The following is a 19,620-nucleotide window of genomic DNA, read 5'->3' on the forward strand; positions in this document are numbered from 1 at the left end:
TATACCAGTTCTGTTTTAGGGTGGTGGCATGGAACTTGTGTTGCCTCTTCTCTCCAAGCTATGTCCCCAGGACTGAAAGATGTAGTTGTGGATCTAGATTAAGTTATTGAGTTATCATTGAGTTATTATTGCGTTGTTATTGAGTGATTGTGGTCTTTGGCCTACAGAGAGGATTGGCCATCCATGTGATGCATCTTGAGGTATAGTATATACACCATCCAGATGGGTGTGCTTTTTATGACAGAATGTTAAAATTAGGTGAAACCAAAAAAATATATATATATATATTTTTTTTTTACCAAGTTGCACTTCTCAAAGGCACCAAATTATGACAGCCAATATGATATACATTGCCTTCAGAAAGTATTCACGCCTTGACTTTTTCCACGTTTTGTTTTGTGACAGCCTGAATTTAACATGGATTCAATTTAGATGTTGAGTCACTGACCCTCACACAATTATGTTTTTAGAAATGTTTACAAAATAAGGAAAAAAATGAAAATCTGAAATGTCTTGAGACAAAGCCTTTGTTGTGGCAAGCCTTAATAGGTTCCGGAGTAAAAATGCTTAACAAGTCACATAATCATTTGCATAGACTCTGTGTGCAATAATAGTGTTCAACATGATTTTTGAAGACTGGCTCATCTCTGTACCCTACATATACAATTATCTGTAAGGTCCCTCAGTCGAGCAGTGAATTTCCAAAACTGACTCAACCACAAAGACCAAGGAGGTTTTCCAATGCCTTGCAAAGAAGGGCACCTATTGGTAGATGGGTATATAAAAAAAATCTGACATTGAATATCCCTTTGAGCATGGTGAAGTTATTAATTACACTTTGGATGGTGTATCAATAGACCCAGTCACTGCAAAGATACAGGTGTCCTTCCTAACTTAGTTGCCGGAGAGGAAGGAAACTATTCAGAGATTTCACCATGAGGACAATGGTGACTTTAAAACAGTTACAGAGTTGAATGACTGTGATTGGAGAAAACAGGATGGATCAACAACATTGGAGTTGCTCCAGAATACTAACCTAATTGACAGAGTAAAAAGAAGGAAGCCTGTACAGAACACAAATATTCCAAAACATGCGTCCTGTTTGCAACAAGGCGCTAAAGTAAAACTGAAAAAATGTGGCAAAGCAATCAACTTTATGTCCTGAATACAAAGTGTGATGTTTGGGGCAAATCCAACACAACACATCACTAAGTACCACCCTTCACAGCATGGTGGTGGCTGCATCATGTTGTGGGTATCCTTGTCATCGGCAAGAACTAGGGATTTTTTTTTAGGATAAAAAGAAATGGAATAGAGCTGAGCACAGGCAAAATCCTAGAGGAAAACATGGTTCAGTCTGCTTTCCAACAGACACTGGGAGACAAATTCATATTTCAGCAGGACAATAACCTAAAACACAAGGACAAATATAAACTGGAGTTGCTTACCAAGATGACATTGATTGTTTCCGTGTGGCCTAGTTACAGTTTTGACTTAAATTGGCTTGAAAATTTATGGCAAGACTTGATCAACAACCAACTTTTAAAAGAATACTTCCTGAAGGCACTGTGCCAGTTTATTTACCGGTGCAGTATAGCGCATGATATTCCAGTACAGTATAGTGATCTAAGGAATATAGTGCCTCATCATAGGTTTATTACAGGCTATCCTTTTGGTTAGGGTCCGGTATTTGAGGGGTATGGTCAGCGAGTTGGGGCAGGGACATGGGCAGGCTCAATCTCCCAGGATGCTGTGCAGTGTCCTGCTGTCTGACACAGGAAGCGTTTGTGTGGTCTGTTCACCTAGATGATGAGGTAACCGTGGGGAAGTTCTATGCCACCTTCCTGATACAGGACTACTTTAGGAAATTCAAGAAACGTAAAGAGGAGGGCCTGGTGGGGGTGCACGCCTCCCAGAGCAACACAGCCATCGCTCTACAGGTGAGTCTGTCTGTCTGTCTGTCTGTCTGTCTGTCTGTCTGTCTGTCTCTGTCTGTCTGTCTCTGTCTGTCTGTCTCTGTCTGTCTGTCTCTGTCTGTCTCTGTCTGTCTCTGTCTGTCTCTGTCTGTCTGTCTGTCTGTCTGCGAGACTGTGGGACGGTGCATGTACGTGTGCTAGGGCTGTGACGGCAATTTAATAACCGCGTAACTAATGGTTATGGATGAAGACTGACATGAAAATAAAGCTCAAAACCGTTTTAATAGGCCGACATTCATTTTTTATTTTTTTATTTTTATTGTTTAACTTTGACTATCTTTCTTTTCATGTCGATAAACTTGACCTAATAGCGGGAGTGTTTACTAATGATTATAAGCAATTGTTTTGATAACTTAGTCTGCCTATAAATTAAACTGTCTACATCTCTTTCCAACTGTCGTTTGATGGTCAACCAGCTAAACCAGCTAATTCGCAAAATGAGCGTGGGATTAGAAGCTGTATAGGCTACGCCACTTAAGTAAAAATAAATCTTTGATGTATGGATTTATACAATGCACGTTTTCATTGTTTGCTAGTATATAAATAAATCTGTCTTCTTTTAACCTGTAGTGACACCCCATCCCGTGAACGGGACCGTTGTCATCATCTGACACTAATTAGCATAACGCAATGGACATAAATCTTCCTAGAAAATCTTCCTATTCATGAAAATCACAAGTGAAATATGTTGGAACACAGCTTAGCCTTTTGTTAATCACCCTGTCATCTCAGATTTTCAAAATATGCTTTACAGCCAACGCTAGACAAGCATTTGTGAAAGTTTATCATAGCCTAGCATAGCATTATGCCTTGCTAGCAGCAGGCAACCTTGTCACGGAAATCAGAAAAGCAATCAAATTAAATCGTTTACCTTTGATGAACTTCGGATGTTTTCACTCACGAGACTCCAGGGGCCTCTGGGTGGTAGACAGGCAAAGTTCATTTTTTCCCAAAATATTATTTTTGTAGGCGAAATAGCTCCGTTTGTTCTTCATGTTTGGCTGAGAAATGCCTGGAAATTGCGGTTACCACAACGCCGAAAAATATTCCAAATTAGCTCCATAATATCGACAGAAACATGGCAAACGTTGTTTAGAATCCATCCTCAAGGTGTTTTTCTAATATCTATTTGATAATATATCTGTCGGGACAATTCGTTTTTCACTAGGACCGATTGGAATAATGGCTACCTCTGTATTTTACTCAAATCTCTCTCGGAGCCACCATGTGACCTCTTACACAATGTGGCCGCCTATGGCTATTCTTCAACAGAAATGCTTAAAACTACGTCACAATGCTGTAGACACCTTGGGGAATACGTAGAAAGCGTAAGCTCATTGATGGTACATTCACAGCTGAATAGGGAGTCATTGGAACGCAGCGCTTTCAAAACTTGGGGCACTTCCGGATTGGATTTTTCTCAGACTTTCGCCTGCAACATCAGTTCTGTTATACTCACAGACAATATCTTTACAGTTTTGGAAACGTTAGAGTGTTTTCTATCCCAATCTCTCAATTATATGCATATTCTAGCATCTTTTCCAGACACAATATCCCATTTAAAACGGGAATGTTTTTTTTCCAAAAATGAAAATACTGCCCCCTAACACCAAGAGGTTTTTAAAGAAAGGCTGGATGTGTCTGTGACTATTCGTGAATTATTCAACAGCGACAAGGTCGACAATGTTGTTTTGGCTCTGAGGCCTATCATGCGCTAATGCTCTGTCAAATGGACAATGCGCCAATCCAATTCAACCTGGGATGGTGTAATTTGAAATGGAATCTTTTCTTAATTTATAGACTAATCAAAGCTGATAACTAGGCTATGGACATGTTTCTTGTATTTGTTTATTAATTAATGATGGTCAATTTCATCTTTATACAATCGCATAGCTGTCTCTCTCCCCTTCATACTTTCCTTGACAATTCATTATCTCATAGTCAACTTTTGGAAAGCCTAAAGTAGGCCTAGGTTTTTTTTATACGTTTTAAGGAAAGGAGACGTTCGCTCTTGTGTCTGACATAGGCTGGTGGCTTTGATTGACAGGTCCTTTTTACTGGGATGTGCCGTGTGTGAGTTCACTGATTCTCTCTAAAGGCCTACAGTATATGTCCATTCAGGAAGTTTCCGGAAGTAGCCTGTCTGGACTCTATCTCTTTAAAAAAATAATCAAACACACCTGTCATGATTTAATCTTGTAAAAGGCCTATTTTCAGTAGAGGCCCTTTCTCAACAAGTCTGTTATTTTTGTCTGAATAATTAGGAAGTAAAAAAAGCAAGGAAATGTCTTGTTTATGACGCCGTTCACACCAATTGTCGAAATATCGTCCTGTCAGTACACGTTAATTATTTATTTATTTATTTATTTATCGATTTTAGCTTCTTTTTGCATGCGATTCAGCAAGCAACAATGCCTCCGCCTATTGGTTTAAAAAAATTGCTCCGAATAAGTTGCTGTTATAATGCTGTCCATTGTTCTTACTGTTTTGTACACTCAGTGTATATCCTCCTTAAAACTTTCCTCGTCAATTTATATGTTTGGCTACATTGATTTAGCATCAGCCTATAATGTAGACAATTTTTTTCCTACCCTACGGGAAGGATTTGAATCTAAGGCAAGGTTTTTATTGCGGTTTTGAGAAAGGACGCAATGTGATTTGCTGATGTTTCTTGAGTACGATGCGTTGTAGGCGGCTTTGATTGATGTGTCCTTTTAGGTGGGTGGGTGTGAGTCCACTAATTATCTGTGTCCATTCGGAAAGTTACCTAAAATAGGCCTTTCTGGACTTCATCGCCCCGTTCAGATAGAGAGAAAACTTGTGTATTGTTGCAGGGTTCGGTAAATGTGCGAGGAATGAGGACAGGTGCCAGTTTTGCGTTTCCTCCCTTATTAAATGGAGTGCAACTGAATTGAACATCGGCTACTGTAGCCCAGCTCCTTTCACGATTCATCCTATAGGATGCGTAGCCTATATTCTAATATTTTTGAATATTCTTTTTCCAGTACTGTTTTTCTCTCATTACTGCATCCTCTATAGCCAATTTGAACAACATATCGCCACGGAGAATAACCACTGCGGCGTTGGTGACGTTTTGCGAATTGTTCCGAAAAGTAGAGGGGACCCCCCCCCACACCCCAACGGTTATCTCAGGTAACCTGGCCAATTGCATAACCCCCAAAATTCCAAACACGTTCACAGCCCTGGCGCACGAGAGTGTGTGTGTGTGTGAGCAACATGACTGTTGAGAATATATGTGTATATGTGAGAATATATGTGAGAATATATGTGTGACGAAACGTGTGCTTGCATTTTATTTTTTATATTTTTTTAGTGCGTGGCATACCAACAAGTGTGCCAATGTTGTGATTCACGATTCAGCAGGTCATTCATGATCAGAACTGTTGGTGTGATCCTGTTTATGTGATGACGGACGTGTTTACCAACGTACGGCTCTTTCGCAGAGGCGCGCGTCTCCGTCTCAGTGTTACCGTTCACAATGTAATGCGTGTATGTCGGGCTGGCGTCGCAAATGGTTCCCTATTCACCACATAGTGCGCTGCGTTTCAACAGGGCCCGTAGGGCTCTGGTCAAAAGTAGTGCGCCGTGTAGGGAGTAAGGTGCCAATTTTGGGACGCACGGGTCGTCTCTGTCCACTCGTTATGGTCATCCAGCGCTTTAACATGTGTCTCACCCATCAACTCATGAAGGTCACACTCCAAGCAGCTTACTTCTGTTTCCATCACCGTTAGCTTCGAGCCGTGAGGTTTTATCATTCAGGTAGTCCTCTCTATCTAATGTCCATCTCCCTCATATCCCAAGCTATATTTTGCCCTCATTGAAACATGTCCTGTAGGAAGTAAACTACAGTATGTGCCTATTGTAGCTAGCTGTAGTGGTCCGCGTAGACAAAGGTGGAACTGACATTCCCCACTTAACCCTTAACACTCAGGATAATGTGATGTCATAGGAGAAACACTAACGACAAGGCATATTCAGGGGGAGCACATTTGTTTGTCTCTTGTGAATGTTCTCATCTCTCACAGTCTGTCTAGCTCTGTCCAGTATGGGCGTCTGTAGACGTCAGGTATTGCGTGAGAGCCGGCAAAGGGCAAGTGTGTGTGTGTGTGTGTGAAGAGCCTCTGCCTGGAAGAGAACCTTCCTACCAGCCCTTAGCCCCTCCCTCTATTGTCATGGTTACAGGCTGGCCTTCGCACGCTACATGATATTGGGCCCGAAATTCGACGAGCGATATCATGTGACCTGCAAGATGAGGAGCTAGTAGACTTTATTCCAGAGGAGGACGAGGAGATTTATAGGGTAACTTATTCAATTTATCTGCCTGAGGGGGTGTGTGGCACGCATATGTATTTTGTCTTGCTGGAATGGGTTGGTTTGGGTAAATGGAATATTGGGACAATGGTAATGGCAGTGTATTATGCCTCACATCAATGCCCTTAATGGAGGTAGATACTGTACACGGCACGCACAGATATACACACAGTGGTAATAATGTTATATTTGATTTGTATGGCACTTTCCATTTACCGAGCAAAATCACAAAGCTATAAACTCAATTAGTCACCAAGGTGGACTGGGCGTACAAGTTGCATGGATGAAACCTGTAGGTGTAGGGACAGGACTATGTTCCTGTCAGAGGAAGTAAACCATTTGCAGTTCTTCTGTTTTTCTTTTTTCAGTTCAGAAAAAGGAATTATAATGCCTTCATCACACATATATCACGAACCAGCTTTTGAATTTATTTTCTGCCCATACGATGATTTCTGAAAGGAAAACAAATCACCAACCACAACAAGTCAACCCAGTTTGCACATCACTAGCGTTGTGTATTCATCCTCTGTGTTGAACAGAAAGTTGTCCCTGACCGTTTGACCCTGAGTGTTCCTCCACAGCGCAATGGTGGCCTGTTCGGTAACCACATCAACCATGTGAACGGGGACCACAACCGGCGCTCGTCAGGGCAACAGACCAACACAACCCAGAGGCCCCTGCAGGTGCAGCCACCTCCGCACTATGCCCACATGGAGCAGCCGGTGGGGCGTCTCTGCCGGGCCAACGTCATGTCCCACCAGCACCCCAATCAGCACCACCACCACCACAACTCCTCATACGGCAAGTCGCCCAAGTCAACCAACGTCAACCTGAACAACGCCAACGTGTCCAGTCTGCCCAACGGAGGAGGACACCACCACCGTTACTATGAGTACACTCCGCCCCCCGCCAACGGTTACCCGGGACACTGCGGTGGCCTCTACTACACCGACTTCGACAAGCCGCCACCTCGCGGCACGCCGCAGGGACAAAGGTGACCACACACTGACCATCAGCTATCTCTTTCTCTGGCCGAGAAATGAAATGGGTGACGCGTCGTGTGTTGCTGAATGGGATTGATTAGTTAGAGTAAGAGAAAATGGGGAAATGTATGTGGCTTGAAGCTTCGTGTAAACTTCAAATGCCACACTATTTAGAAGCTATAATGTCTAACCTTTAAACTCTTCCGTCCCTTGTCAATTCACCTGAGGTACTCTCGTAGTCCCTTGTAGTCATACATCTGTCTCCATGTGTATGATGATGTCAACACTATGGGTTTTTGTACAATATAACAAACCTGGGATATAAGGTCGCATGGAGAGTTAGCATGCAGCTACCATTAGCCATAAGGCCATTCTGTGTATCTATCACAAAAGAATTGCCAAAGGCAGGACCTAGCCTCTCCTTATCAGACCTTCCCCTTGTTGCTGACCTATAGCACATACCCTCTCAGACCTTCCCTTAAACTGACCAATCACATGCTTATCATCATCCTCATTCCATATAACTGACCAACAGCACACTTCATATTTATTCAGGTAACCCATCCCACAAGCAGTCAATACATCTCTTTGGAGCGCCCCAGGGTTGGGTTGAAAGTCCATTTCAATTCTTAGGAATTCAAGAAATTATTGGAAATGATTTCCTGAACTGCCTGTAATTGAAATGTATCTGCCCCCCAACATTGGTAGAAACGTCACCCCTCTGTCTTCTTTCTTCACTTATACACATATAGGAATGCATGTATATGCTTCATATACTGTACGATAAATATATGCCACTCATGGGGTCCCTTTTCCCTCTGTTCTCTCCTCCCGTTCTCCTACCTAACAAAATGCTTTCTCTCAACCATCCCTCTGCTTTCTTGGACAAAAGGCGCTACTATGAGACCTATGTTAGGTATGTTACTTTCCTAGGTATGTTTAGAGCAGTATGTGTCCGCCACCACAAGGGGGGACTTTTCATTTGAATTATGTTTTATGGGCCCAGTAAGTGACTAACTGCATCCCTATTAGGGTTGCAAAATTCTGGTAACTTTTCCATAATTCCCAGGTTTTCCAAGAAATCCGGATTATGGGAATCCTCCAATCAGGATTTCTGGAAAAACTGGGAGTTTTGGGAAAATTACTGGGAATTTTGCAACCCTAATCCCTGCTAAATTAGTGGTGGCCAGTCATCCCATCTCCCTTGGCCTAGTAGTCTGATGTTTAATGAAGAGAATGGAAAGGCCTGATTGGCCAGCACACTGCCTAGCGCCTAGACCAATCTTGGTGTATGCATGTGTCTGCTAGGAAGGAGGGCACTGCTAAGAGAGGTGAAGTGAAGTGCTTTTGCCTTGGAGGAACTTGGGTGCTCAAACCACATGGATATGAATGGAAACTTACCCTGCTCCCCTTAAACCCTGACTACTTCCTGAGGCCAGCAATGACCAGGAGCTCTATAGAAGGCCCTCAGAAATGTCTTTCATTAAAGGGATTGTTAATAACCAACATTTCAAAATTAAATATTGGTTTCCTTATCCTGCAAGCACTCTTTTGAGGGAAAAAATGTGCTATCTAGAACCAAAATGTGTTCTTCAGCTGTCCCCATAGGAGAACCCTTTGAATAACCCTTTTTTTCCACAGAGGGTTCTACATTGAACCAAACAAAGAGTTCTACCTGGAGCCAAAAAGGGTTCTCCAATGGGGACAGCTGAATATGTTTTATGGACAAACCAGAACATGTATTGATGTTTTCCCTTGTCCATAGACTGCTTGCAGGGTAAGGAAAACAATAGGTCAGTTTGTAATTTGGGTGAGCTACCCCACGGCTGAGATGGGGGATGATGAGAAGTGGATGTAAGTTTTGACACGTCTGATTGAAGACTTCACAAACAATCGTGTTACAGGCAACCATGGTTTTCTTTGGAGCGACAAAAATAACTGTTAAGTGAACGTTGAGTGTTGCTCTTTGGTACTGTATGCATTGTCTGCTGGTCTACTACAACTTCTACTGTCCCTGTTGTCTTGATGAGGCTGTGGTGGTGGATGAGGAGGACGCTAGTTCTGTTGATTCGCTGCCCCCTGGAGGCTGGAGGTTTGCGTCTGCATGGCAGTGCATGGCCCTGTTCCCCCACAACTTCTCCCGCAGTCCAGCCTCACCAGTGGAGGCTGGTAAAGGGAGGATCTCTCATAGTAATGGCTGGAAACGCTACCATTCTCTTCATTCCATTCCAATGAGCCTGTCCTCTGATTTTAAAGTGACACCAGCCTCCACTGCCTACTACCCCCCTCCGATCTCTGAACCCTGACCCCTCCCACCAGGTCCCACCGGGGAGACGCCCGCCTTCCCACCATCCGGCGGGAGGAGTTTGATGATGACAGGTACTCGGGAGAGTACTACAGCGGGGAGGAGTTCTACGAGGATGACAGCATGTTGTCAGGAGACAGGTAAAGTAACCGTCACTCCACCCTTACAACTTCAGAGAAATAAATGTATCCTACATTTTGTGTCTACCGTACCTCACGACGTGTTCCTTTCTGCTAGAGCAGGGGTCTCAAACTAGCGGTCACCGAGCCAGATGCGGCCCCCGAGCATATTAAAATAGTATTCAAGTAGCTAATTCACCTCCCAACACCCTATCCTTACAGGAGGTCCTATATGGAACACGTGGACAGGTACCAGAACAGTGACACGGAGTACGAGACGCCGAGAGGCTACCATCACCCCAACAGTTACTACAACGACGATGAGCAACCCCTCTACCAAGACGGAAGGAGGTCGCCTAAGAGACGGATGCTTCCTGCCACTCCCCAAGGTAACATCCCTGCTCTCTGTCCAGCATGCTTCTGAAGCTTGTCTACAAATAAACTGTTACTAAGGTCAGATAGATGCTAATCTTCGACAGCTATTCACACACAGTTTTTTTTAAATTGACTTGTCACTGACTTCTCAGATTTTAAAGAGCATGACAATGTTTTGTTTCTGAATGTGTGTTGATGCCCTTCAGTTGCATGTAGTCGTTGTTTCCTGCATGAGTAGTTTAGTTTCACCCTCCTGTCCTGTCCGCCCGTCACTCGTCCAGGTCACAGGAGGCCCTCCTTCAACTTTGAGTGTCTGAGAAGGCAAGGCAGTCAGGACGAGCTGCCACACCAACGCACTGCTCTACCACTGCACCTAATGCAGCACCAGGTAACACACACATGCACACACTGATCTACCACTGCACCTAATGCAGCACCAGATAACACACACGCACACACACACACACACACACACACACTGCTCTACCACTGCATGAGATGCACCAGCAGGTAACACACACTCCAGTACACAGCTCTGCATCTGCAGCACCATATAGCACACACACTACCAGTGCTCTATGTTGCATGAATTGATTTACCAGTGCAGTGCTCTACCAGTGCTTTTAGACCAGTGTGTGTGTTAGACCAGTGTGTGTTAGACCAGTGTGTGTGTGCGTGTGTTAGACCAGTGTGTGTTGTTAGACCAGTGTGTGTTGTTAGACCAGTGTGTGTGTTGTTAGACCAGTGTGTGTTGTTAGACCAGTGTGTGTGTTGTTAGACCAGTGTGTGTGTTGTTAGACCAGTTTGTGTGTTGTTAGACCAGTGTGTGTGTTGTAAGACCAGTGTGTGTTGTTAGACCAGTGTGTGTGTTGTTAGACCAGTGTGTGTGTTGTTAGACCAGTGTGTGTGTTGTTAGACCAGTGTGTGTGTTGTTAGACCACTGTGTGTGTTGTTAGACCACTGTGTGTGTTGTTAGACCAGTGTGTGTGTTAGACCAGTGTGTGTTGTTAGACCAGTTTGTGTGTTGTTAGACCAGTGTGTGTGTTGTTAGACCAGTGTGTGTGTGTGGTAGACCAGTGTGTGTGTGTGTGTGTTAGACCAGTGTGTGTGTGTGTGTTAGACCAGTGTGTGTGTGTGTTAGACCAGTGTGTGTGTGTGTGTGTGTTAGACCAGTGTGTGTGTGTGTGTGTGTGTGTGTGTGTGTTAGACCAGTGTGTGTGTGTGTTAGACCAGTGTGTGTTAGACCAGTGTGTGTTAGACCAGTGTGTGTGTGTTGTTAGACCAGTGTGTGTGTGTTGTTAGACCAGTGTGTGTGTTGTTAGACCAGTGTGTGTGTTAGACCAGTGTGCGTTGTTAGACCAGTTTGTGTGTGTGTGTTAGACCAGTGTGTATGTGTGTTAGACCAGTGTGTGTGTGTGTTAGACCAGTGTGTTAGACCAGTGCGTGTGTGTGTTAGACCAGTGTGTGTTAGACCAGTGTGTGTTAGACCAGTGTGTGTTAGACCAGTGTGTGTGTGTTGTTAGACCAGTGTGTGTGTGTTGTTAGACCAGTGTGTGTGTGTTGTTAGACCAGTGTGTGTGTTGTTAGACCAGTGTGTGTGTTAGACCAGTGTGTGTGTGTTGTTAGACCAGTGTGTGTGTTGTTAGACCAGTGTGTGTGTTGTTAAACCAGTGTGTGTGTGTGTGTTGTTAAACCAGTCTGTGTTTTTAGACCAGTGTGTGTGTGTGTTAGACCAGTGTGTGTGTGTGTGTGTTAGACCAGTGTGTGTGTGTGTGTGTGTTGTTAGACCAGTTTGTGTTGTTAGACCAGTTTGTGTTGTTAGAACAGTGTGTGTTGTTAGAACAGTGTGTGTTGTTAGACCAGTGTGTGTGTGTTGTTAGACCAGTGTGTGTGTGTGTTGTTAGACCAGTGTGTGTGTTGTTAGACCAGTGTGTGTTGTTAGACCAGTTTGTGTGTTGTTAGACCAGTTTGTGTGGTGTTAGACCAGTTTGTGTGTGTTAGACCACTGTGTGTGTGTTAGACCACTGTGTGTGTGTGTGTTGTGACCAGTGTGTGTGTGTGTGTGTTGGAACAGTGTATGTGTGTGTGTTAGGTCAGTATGTGTGTGTTAGGGCAGTGTGTGTGTGTGTGTGTGTTGTTAGACCAGTTTGTGTGTTGTTAGACCAGTGTGTTTTTAGACCAGTGTGTGTGTTGTTAGACCAGTGTGTGTTAGACCATTGTGTGTGTTGTTAGACCAGTGTGTGTTTTGTTAGACTAGTGTGTGTGTTGTTAGATCAGTGTGTGTTGTTAGACCAGTTTGTGTGTTGTTAGACCAGAGTGTGTGTTGTTAAACCAGTGTGTGTGTTGTTAGACCAGTGTGTGTGTTGTTAGACCAGTTTGTGTGTTGTTAGACCAGAGTGTGTGTTGTTAGACCAGAGTGTGTGTTGTTAGACCAGAGTGTGTGTTGTTAGACCAGTGTGTGTGTTGTTAGACCAGTGTGTGTGTTGTTAGACCAGTGTGTGTGTTGTTAGACCAGTGTGTGTGTTGTTAGACCAGTGTGTGTGTTGTTAGACCAGTGTGTGTGTTGTTAGACCAGTGTGTTGTTAGACCAGTGTGTGTGTTAGACCAGTGTGTGTGTGTTGTTAGACCAGTGTGTGTGTGTTGTTAGACCAGTGTGTGTGTTGTTAGACCAGTTTGTGTGTTATTAGACCAGTGTTTGTGTTGTTAGACCAGTTTGTGTATTGTTAGACCATTTTGTGTGGTGTGAAACCAGTTTGTGTGCTGTTAGACCAGTTTGTGTGTTGTTAGACCAGTGTGTGTGTTGTTAGACCAGTTTGTGTGGTGTAAAACCAGTTTGTGTGCTGTTAGACCAGTGTGTGTTAGACCGGTTTGTGTGGTGTTAGACCAGTGTGTGTGTGTGTTAGACCAGTGTGTATGTTGTTAGTCCAGTGTGTATGTTGTTAGACCAGTGTGTGTGTGTGTGTTGTTAGACCAGTTTGTGTTTTTAGACCAGTGTGTGTGTGTTAGACCAGTGTGTGTGTGTGTGTGTGTGTGTGTTAGACCAGTGTGTGTGTGTGTTATTAGACCAGTGTGTGTGTGTTGTTAGACCAGTGTGTGTGTTGTTAGACCAGTGTGTGTTTTGTTAGACCAGTGTGTGTGGTGTTAGACCAGTGTGTGTATGTGTGGTGTTAGACCAGTGTGTGTGTTGTTAGACCAGTGTGTGTGTGTGTGTGTTGTTAGACCAGTCTGTGTGTGTTAGACCAGTCTGTGTGTTGTTAGACCAGTCTGTGTGTGTTAGACCAGTCTGTGTGTTGTTAGACCAGTCTGTGTGTTGTTAGACCAGTGTGTGTGTGTGTTAGACCAGTGTGTGTGTGTTAGACCAGTGTGTGTTGTTAGACAAGTGTGTGTGTGTGTTAGACAAGTGTGTGTGTGTGTTAGACCAGTGTGTGTGGTGTTAGACCAGTGTGTGTTGTTAGACCAGTGTGTGTGTGTGTGTTAGACCAGTGTGTGTGTTGTTAGACCAGTGTGTGTGTGTGTGTTAGACCAGTGTGTGTTGTTAGACCAGTGTGTGTGTTCCTGACCTCCCTCTACAGGTGATGGCTGTAGCAGGGCTGGACTCCAGCAGAGCCCACCATCTCTCCCCCTCCCGCTCCACCCGGTCCTGGACCACTCCCCCCGCCACTCCGTCCAGTAAGGAGCAGTCGCCCTACTACACGCCCCTCATCCAGGTGGATCACCCCGGACACAGGTATACCGCTGTTCTGTCTGTACAACCCCGATGAAGGATACATGCTGACACACATTTCTGTTTTAGTAAATGACAGAAATGTATAGTGTGACATATAGAAGTGTATAGTGTGACATATAGAAGTGTATAGTGTGACATATAGAAGTGTATAGTGTGACATATAGAAATGTATAGTGTGACATATAGAAGTGTTTAGTGTGACATATAGAAGTGTTTAGTGTGACATATAGAAGTGTATAGTGTGACATATAGAAGTGTATAGTGTGACATAGAAATGTATAGTGTGACATATAGAAGTGTATAGTGTGACATAGAAGTGTATAGTGTGACAATATAGAAGTGTATAGTGTGACATATAGAAGTGTATAGTGTGACATATAGAAATGTATAGTGTGTGTGTAGTGTGTGTACAGTGTGACATAGAAATGTATAGTGTGTGTGTATAGTGTGACATATAGAAATGTATAGTGTGTGTGTGTAGTGTAATGTGTGGGTTTTATTCGGAGAGCTGTTCATCTGGCTCTTGGAGGAAGAGTAAGGTTTGATGGGTAATGATTCAGTCTTGCGTATGGAGGGGGTTGCAGGAGCCACACTGCATGTCTCACTGTTATTATTTTGTCACTAGGAAGTTGTCTAGCACTCTGATATTGAACATTGAGTCTGACACTGAGTCACACTGTCCCCTGCTTCCTCCTCCCTATCATTGGCCCTCTGTTTTCCTCCAAGAGTGTCTGAATCTCCTCTTCTCTTCGGGGAGAGTGCCGTCAGCAGCCAGGTGCCTCTGAGGAAGAGCTCTTGGTACACAGACGACCCAGAGTACTCCCAGGGGATCTATTCCCCCGTCCACCCCCAGGTGGCCCCGGAGTACCACCAGCAGCGCAATCAGAAGAGCGCCACCAGCTTGGTGGAGGCGGTGAGTCCAGGGCAGGGTAGAGGAGGGTGGATTGTGTTCTGAGATGATATATGGAAGTCGTTAGTAGGCTACCACGTTAGTGAGTACAGTATATTACGGCTAGCCAGGTGTGGATGGTTTGAACACTCAAACTCATTACGTTTCAGATATGCAAACAGGCCTTTTATCGCGACACAGTAACTTTAATAATAAACACAATGTGGTCTGTTTTCTCCTGTCGCCGGGCAGGTGTTGATATCAGAGGGTCTCGGGAGATACGCCATGGATCCAAAGTTTGTGGCCGCCACCAAGCACGAGATAGCGGACGCGTGCGAGATGACCATCGACGAGATGGAGAGCGCGGCCAGCCACCTGCTGAGCGCTGGTGTGGCGCCGGCGGTTAACGGGGTCCACGTGTACCCCGTCATGAGCGAGCGGGACTACGACCTCCAAGACGCCACGGCCAGTTATAGTGATGAGGAGCCGGAGGTGGAGCTTAGAGTGGTGTACGAGGAGGACCTGGCAGACGAGATGATCTGCATCACCACTTTATAGCATCGGCTGGAGAATAAACGACTGGAAGTGAACTGCTAGCTGTATGTACTCTACTTAATATAGACTACAGCACCAACAGTGGAAAACCCAATGAGAAATGCATCTATTGGCTTACGACCAAAAGAAGTGCCTTTTACATGGAAGAGAAAGGTACCTATGAGGAGAGAGAGAGAGAGACACACTGGCTCCGCCCACTTATCCTGTAACTCGCCCTCTGCCAGCCAGGGCATTCACGTCAACATCTGTCAATCCCAGGGCCAGGAACCAATCCTGGTGCCAGGAAAGTATGCTAGTTCCGCCCTCCCAGACCGGCACTACTGGTACATGGTGGACCATGCCCGTAGGTCATAGGTTACAGTCTGGAAGTGACACAGGCTCCTCAACGAGCCAGTCGCAGATGAGAACATGGAGTGTCAGCGGAGGAGGTGGACCTATTGGCAGAGGGCGTGAGGTACCGGGCCGGGTCATTAAGGGTGTTGACAATCAGATGAAAGATGTCATTCCCTCTGTCACTTTATTAAGGTTTTGGCATATCATGCAAGTTTTCAATGCAAGCATAGAAAGGCATATCTCCCCCAACTAACCCCCCCTCCCCCAGCTGTTTTAGTTTAAGATTAACCAGTTTAAGTATGCAGGAGATATCAGTCACATTTATAGCATCATCAAACCAGAATTATTGACTGAGTGGTTCAAGCCCTGAATGCTGATTGGCTGACAGCATTGGTACATCAGACCGTATGCCACTGGTACAACGAAACATGTATTTTTGCTGCTCTAATTACGTTGGTAACCAGTTTATAATAGTAATAAGGCACCTCGGGGTTTGTGGTATATGGCCAATATACCACGGCTAAGGGCTGCTTCCAGGTGTTGAATCGTGCGTAAGAACAGCCCTTAGCCGTGGTATATTGGCCATATACCACACCCCCTCGTGCCTTATCGCTTAAATATACACTTCTGAGGTGACTACTAGCATTTGGGATAAATGCACTAGCAGGCAGGTTGTTTTTAGTCTTAGAATAGCCTGAGAATTAATATTTCATAGTAGATACACTGTAAATGAATTGTATTATATTAACAAACAAAAAAAACTTTGTAAAGAGATGTTCTATATTTTGTAATGATGTACCATTTCAAAAGGTCAGCAATACACGCCGTAATGAGTCCTATAATGCTACCAGGAAAGACGTTCGCTGGTGTTATTATTTTATTAGGTACAATATTCTGAGATGAATTGGTCGTTTTCTTTGTTGTTGCTCATATGCATCCTTGGCTTGTCTGTGAAAGCGTTTGGTTCTTGGTGTAACAACACAGCTGCACAAGATATGCAAATGTTTTGTTTGTGTTTTTTTTTTACTTGTTTTATGAGGGAGGGTAAGAACACTTTGTGCGCCCCTCCAACCACACCAGTACCACAACGTTATAAGACCCCTTTTTACTAAGGGCATCTTTGTTGGACTTGAAGTTAGCTAGTCTTCAATGAGGCTACTCCACCTTAATAAAGATGTGATGATAAACATTTGTGTTTGCATATGTTGTGCAGGGCAGGTGCACAGCACGGGAAGGTCAGATGCTTAGTACATTGACAACGCTGCTTCACCCATTTTGAGATTCATTCTAACAACTTCATTCATCTCATCTACCCCAACTGAAATGCCTTCTGCTGCTGAAAGAAAACGTTATGATCGAAGAAATGAGATGAACGGGAATCTCTGTCGTTCTCAATGCTTGTGTTGGGATTATTTCTCAATATATGATTCGTGTCAGTTAATTCCACCGAACCCTTTCAAACGGAATCATCCTAATCACTTGGCCTTCATGTTGTTGTTGCTGTGTGAGGCTTGTGACAGACTGATCCTGTGTGAGCCAGGATAGACCGGATTGGCATGGTAGCTGACTGATGAGGCACGTAATTCATCAGAGATGTTCACAGGACAGATGAGACCTTAATGAGGCATCATGGTTTAGGTGGGTCCACAGTCTCTGCCATTGTTCTCTTTTTTTTCTGTTGTGTTGTCGTGTCTTATTGGGTTTAAGCTGGAGAGAGGCTAAGCAATACTAAACCCCACTCTTCTCGGCGTCTCTCTCTCTCCGGCTTCTCTCTGCATACGCTATACCACGTGGTGGTCCAGCACCGTCTGGGGAAAACATATCAGCCTCCCTCTCAACCAACCAGTCTCTTTCCCACAGCGAGCTTCTCCTTCCAATGAGAAGGGAGGGTTTGTACTGCGGCTCGTTCTTACCAGAAAACTCCACTCTTGTGGCTCTTGACGAAAGTTGAAAATTGATGGACCACAAAATGACTTTACACAAACAGACAAAATATAGACGACAAAGGATCAAGCTTTTTTCCCCCAGGCGCTTCCCTGGAGATTTTGAATAAGCTCAGACGATGGGTAGGTGATGAGACGTGTGATCTGTCGTTCATGAGGGTTTGATTTGTAGTTCACGAGTTCGCGATGCGTTCTCAGTCAACCGAATACTGTCGTGAAAATGTAGGTTTTCCACTTTGCGTGCACATTGAAAGGGCTCTTTGAATCGTTTGTGAGTTAAAAAAAAAAGTGTTCTGGTCTTTTTGTTGATAACTATCTTGTGAAAGGACCAATGCGAATTCCAGGCACATTGTACTATTCGTAGCAATTACTGAACTGAAAATATGCATTGTTTTGTAAACACTTGTGTTAAGCAACAGATAAAACCAATTTACTTTACCTCATGTCAGGGATTCCTGAAAAAAAGAAAAGAGAAAATGAGTTGGTTCTATACCAATGGTATTTAAATATTAGCACATAGCTGTTTGTCTTTGCACAAGTAACTGTATAGTACCAATGTTTCTCATTTTTCTATACAAATGTTTGTGTATTAAGGTGAGACAATTTTGTACTTTTTTGTGACTGTGTGTATGGTTTAGTGAAATCTATATTTGTCATTTACACCTCACATTACATTGCTGGGACAGAAATATGAAAGAACCAATGAAATAAAACATTTTCAAGGTGCACTGTTCCTCTGTTTGCGGGTTAAAAATGGTCATACACCTGTTTACAGAGAAAGACTTGTTGCATCGTTTTCATTCTATCATTATTATGATTACTAATATTACTGTTATTAAATATGTAATAAAACAAATGTATGGAAAGACCCGTGGCAATGTTCTCTACTTGAAAGTCCCCAAAAATTTTCTCTGTAATGTTTTTATTCAGTAAACAATGATTTCTCTTAGTAGCAAATGCGTTATTTTGACATTCTAGGTTTTGTATTAACACATTTTTTTTGTATTTTCCCATTTTATTTTGGCCTTGAATTCATTTGAATCGATAATATTTAATTTTCTAATGATTATTACTGAATAAACTTACACTGAAATTCTGCGCTGTCCTTTATCGCTGCTTTGTTTGAGAAATCATACATTTTAATGTATTCTGTACCATTTTCATAGTCTTTTACATTCACCATGAAGTCATCATTCTACAGATGACATACATTCTGCAACCTACTATAGACAAAATACCAGGGTTGTGGTCAATTTGAATAGAATACAGGCAATTCTGTCTGTCACACCCCATTCTGAATGTAGTATTAAAATCAAACTCTATATTTGTTTGGTTATGATAAGGTACGACGGTCATATAAATCACCTTATTAAGGTATGATTAAGTTTTCCAAATTAGGTATATTTCTTCTTTTTTTAAGGTCTGAGAACATATAAGTGACACTATTGGTGCTGCTGGTGCAATCAATGGTTGGATGTATCTGTATTTCTGTATGTGTTCAGCCGGGGGAGACTGTTGTTGATGGTGCCTTTGGTGGCCTGCATCGTTGACCCACCCTCAGAAGGACCAGAGCAGGTGTATCTCCAAAACTAGACAAGACACAACACCGTCATCCCGGCTGTTACTGTCATGTAGTTAGTTGTGTATCAAATGGCTTCAAGGTTTATTCATTGTTTATAACACAATTGTGCATGTTGAACAGCAGCTATTCAGTGGGGGAAATATGAATGAGACTAGGTAGCAGTGAGCCACTGCCCTCACTTGTGCTACCAGAGGACATCAGCCTTCTTCCCACCGTACCTTCTCCGCTATGCGATCCGGTTTCCGAGCTGGTCACGGGTGCACCTCAGCCACGCTCAAGGTCCTAAATGATATCATAACTACCATTGATTTAAAAAAAACTGTGCTGTGCAGCCGTCTTCATCGACCTGGCCAAGGCTTTCGACTCTTGTCAATCACCATATTCTTATCGATCGGCTGACTCAACAGCCTTGGATTCTCTAATGACTGCCTCGCCTGGTTCACTAACTACTTCTCGCCTAGATTTCAGTGTGTCAAATCGGAGGGCCTCTTGTCCGGACCT

At 43.7% G+C, this 19,620-nt stretch overlaps 1 protein-coding gene across 1 annotated transcript in view; it reads left to right on the forward strand.

Moving 5' to 3' along the window:
- The window catches only part of LOC135539680 (voltage-dependent L-type calcium channel subunit alpha-1D-like), a 123,509-nt gene extending 104,875 nt beyond the window's left edge, over positions 1–18,634 (forward strand). The window contains exons 40-49 of the mRNA XM_064965719.1: positions 1,807–1,940; positions 6,180–6,296; positions 6,890–7,302; positions 8,184–8,207; positions 9,611–9,736; positions 9,938–10,104; positions 10,372–10,478; positions 13,663–13,817; positions 14,544–14,730; positions 14,959–18,634. Of these exons, the coding sequence (XP_064821791.1) occupies positions 1,807–1,940; positions 6,180–6,296; positions 6,890–7,302; positions 8,184–8,207; positions 9,611–9,736; positions 9,938–10,104; positions 10,372–10,478; positions 13,663–13,817; positions 14,544–14,730; positions 14,959–15,264 (1,736 nt within the window). The 3' untranslated portion in view covers positions 15,265–18,634. The remainder of the gene's footprint in view (positions 1–1,806; positions 1,941–6,179; positions 6,297–6,889; positions 7,303–8,183; positions 8,208–9,610; positions 9,737–9,937; positions 10,105–10,371; positions 10,479–13,662; positions 13,818–14,543; positions 14,731–14,958) is intronic.
- The last annotated feature ends 986 nt before the right edge of the window (positions 18,635–19,620 follow it).

This window comes from Oncorhynchus masou, chromosome 5 (assembly GCF_036934945.1).
Source record: "Oncorhynchus masou masou isolate Uvic2021 chromosome 5, UVic_Omas_1.1, whole genome shotgun sequence".
NCBI lineage: Eukaryota > Metazoa > Chordata > Actinopteri > Salmoniformes > Salmonidae > Oncorhynchus > Oncorhynchus masou.